This window comes from Ammodytes marinus (assembly GCF_949987685.1).
Source record: "Ammodytes marinus genome assembly, chromosome: 10".
Classification (NCBI taxonomy): domain Eukaryota; kingdom Metazoa; phylum Chordata; class Actinopteri; order Uranoscopiformes; family Ammodytidae; genus Ammodytes; species Ammodytes marinus.
In genome coordinates this window covers 1,235,789-1,250,290 of record NC_137214.1, presented here as the reverse complement: position 1 = coordinate 1,250,290, position 14,502 = coordinate 1,235,789, and the positions used below count along the sequence as shown (strand labels likewise).

The 14,502-nt window shown below is 40.9% G+C and overlaps 1 protein-coding gene across 1 annotated transcript; it reads right to left on the bottom strand.

The window, feature by feature from the left end:
* Positions 1 to 325: 325 nt before the first annotated feature.
* Positions 326 to 13,734, bottom strand: rnf103 (ring finger protein 103). The gene is made up of 7 exons (XM_080035803.1): positions 13,061 to 13,734; positions 12,189 to 12,337; positions 10,261 to 10,376; positions 9,358 to 9,780; positions 9,112 to 9,244; positions 8,409 to 8,495; positions 326 to 5,877 (listed from the first exon to the last, which is right to left on the bottom strand). The coding sequence occupies exons 1-7, from the start codon at positions 13,284 to 13,286 to the stop codon at positions 5,104 to 5,106; spliced, it is 1,908 nt and encodes a 635-aa protein (XP_079891929.1). The 5' UTR covers positions 13,287 to 13,734; the 3' UTR covers positions 326 to 5,103.
* Positions 13,735 to 14,502: the final 768 nt, after the last annotated feature.

Genomic DNA, 14,502 nt, shown 5'->3' with positions numbered 1-14,502 from the left:
CCTAAGGAGTCCCTAAAGTGACAAACTATCTATCTGCTGTGTACCATATGCTATGCTGAGGGCACCAGAATGTTTGGTGTGCTCACAGGATAGTAGAGGGACATTAGTTTCTGGTGCCCACGTGAAAGTAATTATTTTTCTGATTTGAGGACATGATTCAGTGGTTGCTTGCTATGGCGCTGCTCCTCCTACATTGTGCCTTAACATTAAACCTTTTGTCTTTCTCTTATGCCTACACTTTTGACTGACCACCCTGAATGATGACAAAACAAACACAAACTTCTCAAACACTTCTTTTTTATTTTCAATAAATGTTACTGCTCTACATATACCTTTTCTTTTCTTGCCCTTCACACACATAAAGAGGACCAGAAGGAGCTGAATTACCAATGCAGGGTAAACAAGCAGCTTGGTAGCAGCTCTTTAGATTTGAAACAAGGTGAGATTATTGGCCACACATGTCTGAATTTCAAAAGGTAAACTGTAACCTAAACCATCAGGAAATACAGTACAGTAAACGCTTCCTTAGCTTGCTGTAGTTCTTGCCTTTGCCAGAGGGTGCTGTCAGCAACAGGACTACCAGTCATATTCTAGTATCAGAATGTTATTCATACAGTACAGGTGCTGAAGCTTTAATAGCAAACTTATTTCCAAACTGTTACAGGTACTGGTCAAACTATTACTTAGTTATTCTTTGATAAATGAGAAAACGTAGGGGAGAACGGGGTAATATGTCACACGGGTAGGTTGTCACAATCGTTATATCTCGGAACCAGAAGGTGCTGTCTGTTAAAATTTGGCACGTAAATATCCACAACTGGGATCAGAGGTCACCTACATAGTCTTCCTTGGAGTTAGACTGCTGAATTTGAGGTGAGAGGACTGTTAGTGTTTTTCATGTCAAATTGAAAATATTTAGCTCCTCAGTATTTTTCTTCTAGGCTTTTACACAATGGGTTTATAACAAAACACTTGTTACCCTAAAAAAGTGTGAAGGGTAATCTATAGTTTAGATTGTTTTTAGCAAGCTAATTAGTTGTCAGATGGTTGTTGGCCTTGATGCTAGCAAGAAATTCCAGTTGGGGCTGGTCGTCACATTTTTTGGGGGGTTGGTTGTCACATGTTATCCAAAGGGTGCAGCCAGGAAAGGAACCCAATAACAACAGAAAATGTCAAGCTGTATCCTCACTGACACCCCAGAGAAGGAGAGAATAGAGCAGGAAAGGCAGCTAGCATGCAAAAGAGAAAAAGGGCAACACAATCAAAACGACCCAGTGCATCCCAAATTAGACCATTTGCCAAGGCTACTGCACCCCAGTGCACTCCACGCCAGCTGGGGGAGAAGAAACAGAAGAGAAAGAGAGAGGAGGAGGAATCTTCATCAGATGAAGAGTATAGTTTGTGTTTGGTTTTTATGGAAACGTTCTCCAGCGTTCAGGGGAGGTAAGGGAGAAGTGTTGTATGTGCAATCAGTGGGCACACAATCTCTGCTTAGTTAGTGAGCAGACCCTACATTTGCCATCACTGTAACTCAGATATCCTAGTTGAGTAGGCTATTATTGTTAGACCTATTTGTTTTGTTCTTTATGTTGTTACATACAGTAGGTTGGTCTTAATATGGATTTCCTTTTTGTTTATTCCTTGCTCATTTTGTGTTAAGATGCATAAAGTTATGTATGCCTTTTTTTCAACTTAATAATTAAATGAAACTTTAAAATGTAGTTCTGCTTTCTTGCCTTCTTTTTAAGATTGTTTCCATTAAGATAACATTGTGACAAACAACCCCATAGTGTGTGACAACTGACCCCTTGATGGGGTTGGTTGTCACAATGTGTTAGAGTGTCTTTGATGGTAAATTTCTTCTTTATTACAATAATTTAGAAAAGGTGAGGGGTTCACATTTCAAGCCAACACCTTAAGCTTCAATTTAATGTAGGAATGACTATTGAAAGATGTTTAGGTGATGAGCAATTCTCACTAGAGTAAAAAGTGTGCCTACTTACTCCGGTCTCCCCTTCTTAGTTAGGGTCAAATGTCAACCTGATATCAGTCAGCCAAAACTCAATGGAAAGCCATTTGTTTATAATCCTTCGTTGTGAGAAAGAGCTTTTGCTCCCAGCTGACCTGAGACCAGTCATTTAAATATGCACTGTAAAGACAGACATAATAGCCACCATGTTAAAGTCTTGGCAGGTTGTCTGCAAAGGTCAGGCAATAACAGTCGCCATGACATGCATTGTGATTGGGGACTGTTACCTCACAAATACAACATCAGACATTTAAAAAGGAAGAAATAGAATGAATTAGTTTTCACTGATGACATCATTATTACATCAAAATATTCAATTACAAAACTGCAGGAAAAAAAAGAAAAAGAAAACTGCAGCTTGGTTTTAAGCCTGTCGTTGATTAATACCAATCTACTGACTTGATATTTATGGCAAGCGGAGAAAACATGAGATATGGCTCTGTCAAGGTAATATACTGTAGTGTATGGTTTAGCAGAAGATGCCCATTTCCACTTACAGCCACAGAGGAACAGCTCCTCTTTAGCTGCTTCATTCCCCACTGTGCTCTGCGGAGCTGAGGGGAATTGCCAAGTTTGTGATCATTGGTGATCACTATCTATGGGCTTGAATTTTGTTAAGGTATTTCTTAATGCAGCTTTGACAGTGTTTTGTCTTCAGTGGGTTTGGTGATTGTGAGGCACTGGCTGTGATCACAGACACATGCAGAGCCAAGATGTGGGTAAGCCAATCTGTACAGAGTTAGAATAAGGGCTGGTACTGTTACTACTGCTCTGCATCAGTGCAAACATGTAGGGGCTCCAACCGTTACAGCAGCAGTTTAATGGCAGCTGATCAGTAAGCAACCTTTCTTGTGAGGGATGTTTTCAAAGTTATGCACAGTTGTACGCATTTTGACCACATTTAATTATCCTGAATAAACTCAGTCACCCACTGAATTTAGTTAACTTGATATTATTAGGTTAGAACCAGCGAAGATAATGTTTACATTTAGCAAGAATTAGAATATAATGGTCATCCAGAAGAAATGTTGCTTGCTGAATAGCTCACATGGCTCAATGATTGGGTGCTCTATCCACACTATGACCACAAAGCTGTTTTCTGTATCCTCATCTAAAACAAGGTTTACAAAAACTGTTTGTGTTTGAGTTAGAAATCACAGCTCAAGCATTTTAAGTACACTAGAGATGTGTTATGGAAGTGAAACAATTGACAGTGATGCACCAGGAAACTTGTTTTAAGCAAATTCTCTCTAGATAATCAAAATAAATACTTCATTAGAAGTTAGTCATGATGCAGGATGGAATGGTGTGTTTTTATACAAATGTGTTTTGATGTAGTTAGTAACAGCTTGAGAAGCTCCTTGTTCTGCCTGTAATTGCCCCTTTGCTAAGCCCCGCCCCTGACATGCAGCTGGCCAATCACAGCCCAGCATATGACAGGCTCCGACAGTCACGCTGTATTGACCATTCGATTTACTTAGCCAAGGGTCAATTACAACAGCATGGTAAATAAATCTTAATATAATGGTTTCTGGGGCGCCCGTAGCTCAGTGGGTAGGGCGCCCCATTCACGGGAGCCTCATTCAGTTGCTGTTTGTTTTGGGGGGTTACTCTCTTCACTCTCCTCTTTAGCAGGTAAAATGCATGCTCTAAAAGGGTTTAAGTCTGGAGATTGACTTAGCCAGTCTAAAACCTTCTATTTCTTGCCCCTGATGAACTCCTTTGTTGTTTTTGCTGTTTTTTTGGATCATTATCTTGCTGCATGATGAAGGATCTTCCTATCAGTTTGGTTGCACCTTTCTTTAAATTGGCAGACAAAATGTTTCTGTAGACTTCTGAGTTCATTTTGCTGTTGCCATCATGTGTTACTGTGTTGTTGTCAAAATGAACCTTTACCAAAGTGATGGAAAGGCTTAAGTTTGGCGAAAGAAAGGATCTGCTCATGATCCCAAACGTACAAGCTCATCTGTGAAACACGGCGGAGGCAATGTCATGGCTTGGGCTTGCATGGCTTCTTCTCGGATGGGCTCATTAATCTCCATTGTAGATGTAACACATGGCAACAGCAAAATGAACTCAGAAGTTCACAGAAACATTTTGTCTGCCATTTTAAAGAAAGATGCAACCAAACTGATTGGAAGATCCTTCATCATGCAGCAAGATAATGACCCAAAACACACTGCAAAAACAAAAAAAGGAGTTAATCAGGAGCAAAAAATGGAAGGGTTCAAACTGGCCAAGTCTATCTCCAGAGTTAAACCCTTTAGAGCATGCATTTTACCTGCTAAAGAGGAGACTGAAGAGGATAAACAAACAACAACTGAAAGAGGCTGCAGTGAAAGCCTGGAAAAGCATCACAAAAGAAGAATGCAAAAGTTTTGTGATGTCAATGGGTCACAGGCTTGATGCAGTTATTGCAAGGGAAGGATTTGCAACAAAACATTAAGTCTTATTTACTTTAATTTATTTTAAGTGTATCTGTTCCAATACTTTTGCTCACCTAAAAATGTGGTGTTTCTTTACAAATAATGCTATCTTCTCAGTTGTGTATCAGATCCAGATGTAAATACCTGGAAATTAAAGCTGAAATGTTGATCTATTGTCTCATATTCATATTTTGGTGTCAAACCCAAATGTTTCCAGTCTACAGCAAAAATAAAGGAATTGGCCTCAATGTTCCAATACTTTTGGAGGGGACTGTATATAATGGTTTCTGGGGTGAACAGACTGAAGTTTGGTAGACGAAAAAAGTAAAACTAAAAACCAGCTTGTAGTTTTGATTGCACTGCAAAGTTTACCGTTACTATGCCTATGGTTACTGTGCAAATCAATATCCCCTCTATCTAGAAACCACAGTGACTGGGCTTTCATAGTTTCATCTGCTAGCCAGCACATTGCCTTTAGCAGGAATGGGAACAAGCTTATTGATTGCTAATGACAACATACTCCTTAATCCCTCCAACTCAACATGTTTTCTACATCCTTCCTTCCCAGTCCTAACTTTACCACACGCAAGCTGTGAAGAAAACAGACCGTTTAATGCCCAGTCAAGAGCCAAAGTAAGACAGAAGGGCTCAGTTAGAGTCCTGCAGTGTGTAGTGAGTAGAAGTGCTCTGTGCATCTCTATGCTGTTTCTTCTTGTAGCTTGGCCAGCGACAGACTGGACAGCAGTGTCTCCCTGCTGCCAACCACACCACAATGCATTGCTGGTGGAAGGAGTGTCCACAGGGCAAACCCATCAGCAGCTCTTCACTCACAAAGTTCTCCAGACACACCACACACTCTGAGCACTGCAGCATGCCACAGGGCCACACAGGCTTTGATCCAGCTTCACCCAGTGCTCTGTCAGCTGCTGGCCTTCTGTTCCCATGAACACAGCAGAATGATGTTGCAGCAGCAGGGTCCATGTTGTCTGAAGCGGCCTCAGCTCTGAAGCTCCAGGTGGGCAGGGCTTCCATGTAGTCTGGGTTGACTAGTGGGCGCAGCCAGAGATCAGGGAAAGCCAGACGCTCCAATAAGAAGTGTGGATCCTCTTCCCAGTCCGAGTGGTCAGAGGGGAGGTGGTGGAAGGATAGCAGATAGGAGGTGTACCAGTCCCACAGACTGGCTAACCACTCCAGGTTGGTATTGCTGTCCTCTTGGCTCCGGATGCCACAGCGCCGTTTCTTCTCACAGTAGTCCACCAGCAGGCCATGGGCCAGGTATGTGGACAGCAGGAGAGCTGGGTGAGATGAATAGAAGGTCCAGTCAGCTCTGACCAGGCTGGCCAGGCTGGTGGTGTCAGCATAGCGCAGCAGCTTCAGACTGTACCCATACAAAGTGTCCAGATAGGGCAGCTGGAGGAGACCCTGAGGGGAGGGATCAAACACTGATTAGTCATATTAAAGATGGAGTTTGCCATTCCAGAGAAAGCTTGTTGATATTTGAACTGAACACCAAAACAAATCCCGCCTCCCTTCCTGCTCCTTCCGATACAGATTATCGGCAATTAAGACATTAATAATCGTTATTGGGAACAGATATATACTGTGTTGTTGTCAAGATGAACCTTTACCAAAGTGATGGAAAGGCTTAAGTTTGGCGAAAGAAAGGATCTGCTTATGATCCCAAACGTACAAGCTCATCTGTGAAACACGGCGGAGGCAATGTCTTGGCTTGGGCTTGCATGGCTTCTTCTCGGATGGGCTCATTAATCTTCATTGTAGATGTAACACATGATGGCAACAGCAAAATGAACTCAGAAGTTTACAGAAACATTTTGTCTGCCATTTTAAAGAAAGATGCAACCAAACTGATTGGAAGATCCTTCATCATGCAGCAAGATAATGACCCAAAACACACTGCAAAAACAAAAAAAGGAGTTAATCAGGAGCAAGAAATGGAAGGGTTCAGACTGGCCAAGTCTATCTCCAGAGTTAAACCCTTTAGAGCATGCATTTTACCTGCTAAAGAGAAGACTGAAGAGGATAAACAAACAACAACTGAAAGAGAGTAAGTATAGCCGTCTCTCTCAATGGTAAAAAGTAGAGCAAAAAAAGGATGCTAATGTTAACTTAAATAACAATTTCCCCACTGGAAATATGAATGTTTATTGAAATTGGGTCTCTTTTATAGTAGTTCTTAGCAATACTGTTTGAAATCAGGGCTTTCTGGCCTGAGAAAAGGCAGAAAATACCTTTGTATTGGTATTTTTGGTTCAAATGAAAGAAAAACTACCACTCTGCTCTCCAAGGCCACACCCACCTTTTTCCCAGTCGTGTATTCCAACTCTGACGCGAGTTGTGAAAAACAAACCCATGATAATATACAGTTTATAAAGTAAGTACGTTCTCATCATTAATGGTGAGTGTAGCAAACAATGCCTGTGGGCTACAAACAAAACAATTGGAACCATTTCAAACTGGAGGACTCTTAACTAAAGATTCTGGGCATGAAGAGGACGCTCTGGAAGAGACCAACATTCTGTCAGTATTGGCTGTGGACGGGTTATGTGTGGACCGGACCCAGTCCCATACAACAGCCTGCTAATGCACCATCTCCTGCAGTGCAAAAGTCATTCGCGTACAGGTAAGACTGTCAACATATTCGACTATATTTCTGTTCACACAGTATGCAATTATAGCTCCTGACAGGCAGGGCACATTGCTAAAATGTTTCAGAAACAAAGTTTTGCTGCCGTTTGTGTGTTTTCACCACAAAACAATTTTCATCCAACTACAATTTTTTTGTGAATGCTCAAAGCTAACGTTACACCTATAACTGACATTTGGCGCTAGCATATCAATATTGTGTCATTCATTATATTTTATTTTACAATGATTTTCACACGATACAAAGCTGGTTGCGTACCGGTGAAGTATTCTTTTAACTTTGGGGTTAACATAGTTTGGTCAGCTCAATTCAAAGTTAGACTAAATGAAGCTTGCAGTGGAGGACCAATGATCCATGCGTCTTGTTCCTGGAACTTTCTGCAGAGGACCTTAGGGCGCACTCACACTGGGCCCAGTTGACCCGTACCATGCCAAAGCATGATTGTCCCAAATTAGCAAAATTCACTGAAAGCGGGCAGCCCACTGAGTTTTTATCAAGCTTGATGCAAGAGTTTTTTTGGGAGCAAGACTTTGCCATCCCAATCCAATCGCTTCTTAAACATTAAACCAGGTGCAGAAATACATGGACAGCCGAACCTAAACACCAAAACCTTTTTAAAGAGGTTACACTGTTTAAGTGTTCATCTCCCTATGGTGTCGATGGTTGGCATGCAGTTGATGAAGGTTGAATTACTTATCAAGTCCGCCTTAACATGTTTTGATTATTTTCTATTATTAAATATTATATAATTATTAATATTAGATACTAGCTAGATACGTCGGGAGGTGTGTCCGTGTGTGTGTGTGTGTGCACGGCCAGCGGGAGAGCAAATATATTTTAGACGGAGTGGAAAAAGTGGCAAATATGAATTAAAACTGTATATTTCTTTAGATAAAATCATTATGATTTTAGAAAATTATCATAAGCATATCTATAGAATATAATGCAATTATTATTATTATTATTATATACACTTCTCACAACATATTTTATATAGGCCTACATAGGCCTCCTATCCAGACAGGCTAATACGTGACATATCATACAGTACAAATATGGGCGAAAGTGCTTTATAAAGAACTATAATGACTGTGCCAATCAAGATACTGTAATCAGTGCGTGTGTGTGTGCGCGCGCCAGTAACGGGGGCTCACGGCACGGGCTTTCTTTGCAGCCGGTCACCTCCCTTATTTTAATATTTAATATAATTTTAGTTTATTATAAGCGTCACCATAGTTGTTTTTATGAAGTCAGTTTGGAGAACTGAGTGGTATAAAGGATTTCTTACCAGAACAGGAAGCCAGGACACCAGGAGTATAGAGTTGTAGGTTCCAAGTGTTCGGATCAGAACAACAAATCGTTTCACTGTTGCTCCCTGTACAGGAAAATTAATACAAGTATGAAAATATTATTAAAATAAATAATAACTGTAAAATAAATGTACGATATTTATTGTACATTTATTACATCTATAAATATACAATACATAACACCTGCACAGAGAATTTCCCCCATGCACAAGAGGATCGCGAGTGGTCCGTGGGAGGAGCTATGGGTAAAGCTATGTCTGAATCTTGTGTTTACAAACCAATTAGAGCTGCAACGATTAATCGACGAATCGATTATTAATCGATTATTAAAATAATCGCCAACTATTTTGATAATCGATTAATCGTTTCGAGTAATTTTTTAATAAAAAATGTCAATTCTCTGATTTCAGCTTCTCAATTGTGAATATTTTCTGGTTTCTTTAATCCTATTATGACAGTAAACTGAAATATCTGTGTGTTTTGGACATAACAATGGGCTTTGGAAAATTTATCAACATTTTTCCACCATTTTCTGACATTTTACGGACCAAAACACTAATCGATTAATAATCGATTAATCGAGAAAATAATCGACAGATTAATCGATTATCAAAATAATCGTTAGTTGCAGCCCTAAAACCAATACAGCCAAAGGGGGGGGGACTGGTCAGATAAACACACCTGTGTGATGAAGAGGTCCATCCAGGCCAGCAGGTTGATCAACACCAGACTGAGGACAAACAGATCGTTGACCTCGGGTTGGAGCGAGCGCAGGAAGGTATCCATCGCAGCCAGAGACAGGAACTCCCCAGTGCTGAGGAGAGGAGGAGGAGGAGAGGGAGAGTGTGGAAGGAGGAAAAGAGGAGATCAAAGAAAAAACAGACAAGAAAAGATTTTGTTTACCAATTATAATTTCGGAATCATCACCTGTTGCCATAGCGATAAATGCCCTCAGGCATCTTGAGGATGTAGGCGGGGCTTTGTGTCACACCGATCTCTGATAGGCTGCTGTGGTTGTCCCAGTGACGTATGTCCACAAAGATGAACTCAATCCTTCCAGTGAATTTGACAGACAGCGAGGAGAAGAAGGCAGGGGGCGTGGACAGGTGGGCAAACAGAAACATCTTGACTGGATGGACCGGGTCAGTGCGCCACTCCTCCAGCAGCTGCTCAGACTCACGCAGGGTTTTGATTCGCTGAGCCACGTGTGAAGTCATCCAGCGGAAGATGTGCTCCGTTTCAATGCGTCGGCCGTCGTATTCTTTCAGCATGACTTTACCCTTTGATGCTGAAGTCTGAGGAACAGACATGATAAGAGTGGAGTGCTGCCAGCCACGCCTGATACACGACCTGGTGAACACAACAGAAAAGCACCATGGCAGGATTACAGACAGATATTTTTAATAGCCCTGTTTTGAAGCTTTCTCCTAGAGTTAGTTACGTGAATAAACTTTTATTAAAAGTGTGTGAACAAGTATGAATACTTGTTCACACACTTTTAATAAAAGTTTTCATACCCGTTTAACTTTTCCACCGTCATGTTACAACCGCACACGTATATGTATTTCATTATTAGGATTTCATGTGATAGACCAAAACAACGTGGCCAAAAGTGTGGAATGAAAATTATACATGAATTAATTTTTTTATATAAATAAAACACCTTTTTTATTATGCCTGTGTTTGCTCTTGTACTCTTGCTCTCGTGGTTTGGGGATGTCTTGTCATAACTGTAAGTTATTGTAACGTGTCTGTTGAAAACATGAATATTGATAAATAAATAAAAAAAGGAAAATATAAGTAATGGCTCCTTTGAGGAAGGATTCACACCTGTAGTCATTAGAGCAGTTGAAGGTTCCAGTTCTGATCCCAAACTGAGAGACTTTCTGCACCATCTTCCCCCAGCTGGAGTGACTGAGCAGCGGCTCCCGGTTCTTGGCAATGACCTGCAGATAGACATGGAGACAAAACAGGCACACACTGGGAATAAAGAGATAACAAGTCGATAAACATCAACACGTCTGTTCTAGTTAGCATTACAATCAGACCAGTTTGCTGTATCCCTTCCATAGAAGACATGATCGACAGGCATTGTTATTTTGGGATGCAGTGTGGCTTCAGAACGTATTCAGACCCTTTGTCTTTTTGCACACTTCATTTTAAATCAGTAAGAGTGATGGTCAGTGGCAACAAAAAATGAGGAGCTGCTACCTGAATTTTTTGTGTACTAACCTTTACTTAGAAAGAGAAAGAGGGGCGCTCCGGTGGCGTAGTGGATAGAGCACGTACCATATTGGCGTCGTTGCAGTGGTTGCGGGTTCAAGTCCCAGTAAAGTCAGTAAAGGTCCCCCCTCTCTCTTTGTTTACACATTTCAACTCTGTACTGTCAAATAAAGCTTAAAAATGCCAAGAAATTATCAAAAAAAAAGAGAAATAGGAAAAAGAACAGATTCAATAACAACGCTTAATGCATTTGTGCGCTCTTTGTTAAACTAGGGGCCAGTTTCACAGACATGGATTAAGCCTAGTCCTGGACTAAATGGAATTTTGAATGGAGATTGTCCATTGAAAGTACAATTTAGTCCAGAACTAGGCTTAATCCATGTCTGCGAAACCCGCCCAAAGTGTCATAATTATAAGTAACTTATACTGGTGTTTCTTCCCCATGCCCGGGACAAGACTGGGTTCTCCCACCCTGACGGCAGCCTTCTGGTGCCTGTACAGAATTCTTCACTTCCACACACACTTTATTACTAGGAGAACTAGTACTCCTTACTGAAAATGTTACTGGCATAAGCAGAATATTTAGGTGCATTGTGTGTGTGTGTGTGTGTGTGTGTGTGTGTGTGTGTGTGTGTGTGTGTGTATGTGTGTGTATATGTGTGTGTGTGTGTGTTATGTGTGTGTGTGCAATTGCGCGTGCATGCACAGGCGCCGACAAAACAATAAAACATCTGGTTCATTTTCAAAATAAGACACTCTGTTTTCATTGCAGGTAACAATCTCAAAATAGAGACACATACTGTACAAGCATGTCTACTGTTCTTTTACTCGTTCGGATGGGAACAATAACCTTCCGTGCGTTTGTTGTTGTGTAAATACCACATATATGAATCATATTATCAAGCGTGAACGCCCGTCACTTTTAATTACTGCGGGAACTCCTCTGTCTCGCGACTCCAGCTGTCCGGCGGCGCTGGCCGTGCTGCTTTGAAAACTGAGCAGATGGGTGTTGACGGACGTGGGCGCACTGAGTAAAACGCACACGCAGCCAGTGGAGTTCCGGGGTAAGTCTCCATGTCTCTCATGGCCTTGATAAGCTCTGGTGGAGAAACACCTGAGCTGCAATAAACACAGGTACATTTTACACCAATCCAATGCTCCTATGAGGACAGACAATTCTCTGTTAGCTTGTCCACTAACCAGACCTGTGCCCTAAACTTCCTCAGTGAATCAAATTGAATTACTATGGAATGTCAATTGGTTTGGAAATACAATGTTTGTTTGTTCCCTTTATCCAGTTTTAAATGTATTGTTTGAGTTTGAACACTATCCTAACTTCAAGAGTCAGTGATAATCTGATTTGATGATTAAGATAAGCAAATCCACAACCACTTGCGGAAGTTAAATAGTCAATGTTCATGTAAACTAAATTGTCTTTAAGGGAATCGCCTGCATAGAGTACTGGATAACTATGCTCCAGCACCCTCTTCAGTTAGAACTAAACCGTTTTAGCATATGTAATTGAGAGCCTTTACCTGAACCAACCAGATCCCATCTTTAGTGTCCTCCACTAATTCATAGAAATGCATCTCTCCACTAAAGTGTGTGGTGCTGGCATCTCCTGCCTCGGTCTGCTCCTTCTCCTTCTTGATGGCTGAGTACAGCTCCCCCTGGGTCAACTCTCCTATGGGGATTACAAACAGAAAAGGGACTTGATGTATCTTTCCAAACCTTTTATATACTATCTATGTTCCAAACACATAAAAGTTACATTTTCTACCAAACTTAAAGGCGGGATCAGCGACTCTGGAGAACGCTTGTTGTCGAAATGACTTTTTGTCAAAATCAGTGAATATCTCCTTACAATGTGCTATGTACGTACTGTGTTCATGCTGAAAAAAAATCCATTGTTGATACACAGCCTATAGGCTCTGTAAACTGGAATGTTGATAGCGTGCGGTGGGACCCTTTGTTTTACATAGTAGCAGTGTTTCCAGAAGGAAACTTTTTTGTGGACAAGTGATGGCCATAATAGATTAATGGTTATTTGAAGTCTACTTGCTTGATTTGTTTTAAATATATATTGATTTGGCTGTAGTACTGAATCAAATTGATGGGATATTGATTAATAACCAGAGTTTTGACTATGAACAAGCAGAACTACAGCATCAGTTACATGACTAGTAGCTGATGCCTCTTATCTACCAATCATTTAACTTCAGACTGTAGCCTTCCTGACTAAGATGAACACCAACATTGTATTAAAGTTACATCACTTTGACATCTCCTATTGGTTTAGAGACTGAGCCATAGATCATCCTTGAATAGTGATAGCAGACTCATGTCAACCTGAATGGTATTACATTAACAGCACAAACAAAAGACCAAACAAAGCCCTGAGCGTCACCTGATTTCTCGAGCAGCTCGCTGACATCTTTCTTCTCAGCCAGTCCGGAGTATCCCAGCCCTCGACACTCCAGGATGGTCTTCAACTTCTTATAACTGAGACTGACTGGGTCCACCAGCTGAGTAGCGAACATACCCGTCTCATACCAAACTACTGCCTCAAAAAACCTCGCTAGCACAAACAGCACTAGGAAATACAAAAGCAGGAAGAAGAGTTTCAACCACATCTTAAAGCTGGACGAGAGCGCAGCTAGCACAAGAGAAATTCTGTCAAACGCTATGACCACTGGACAGTCAGGCTACATAGGCTTCCTATCACTTTGTACCAATTCACAGCACATAGTAGCTTCACATCAACTGTGTGTACGTCCGTCACACCTCCATCGTTTTGAACGAGTGTGGCTGGCAAACAATTACCTGACCGTCCACGTCTGTCACTAGTAGTTTACATTCATGAATCCTGCTAGCGATGACAGCTAGCTAATAAGCTTAACGTCGCAGGTAGGCCTAGATGATGTATCAACTAAAACAAACAGGCCTCGTCATGCTCCGGTGTCACCTACACACTGCACACACCCACACAATGTACGCGGCGAGTGAGCTAATCTGCGGCAAAGTGCCACATACTAATTTATATCACTAAATAACAATAATTATGGATCGGTTTTGCTCCGATCAGCTGGTGTAAATAGAGGAGTTGATGTCACATCCGGCTCCACCTCACATATGTAAACATTCTACAAAATAAAAGCCTGAAAAGTGAAAATAGGTCTTAAGTGTAAACATATCTATTGGTAAAATGGTAGCCATGGGGTGTTATATCTGTCCACTATATTCAGCAGCTTGTTGTAAATGTAATGAATTTAGCACACTTTAAAAAGAAAAAAGAAATCTCAATGTGCTTCACTTGTCCAGCAACCCCATTAAAAACAGTAAAAACAACAATAAAAAGGATCAAACAATAAATATTCTATGGAGAATCATTGAGCGCAAGGGTCATGAGCATATACATAATAAAGGATTTATTATGTCTATGGTCATGAGCATATAGGTCAGGAGGCTACGGGAAGACCGAGTGGACAGACTTTAAAGATGGGAGCTGTAGCCTTCCTGCCACGGAAATGGATTGAACCTGAACAGAAGATACACAGATTATAGCCTACACTGACTGTGCAGCTTTGGGAAGTAAAAAAAGTGGAACGCGTTGTAATGGAATGTCAGAAGTATGAGGTAATATTGCAGAAAGGAGCAATTTGATAGAAAACTTAAGGATTCAAATGCAACTGAACTGACATTATAAGATACAGATCAAACAATAGGTCTTATCAAATATTACTTCAATATCACACACAATTTGCATGATATACTTATAATTAAGTTCAGTTGCATTTACTTAAATACATGTTAAATATATCCTTTTGTTTCTTTTTTCTTTTAAACAAA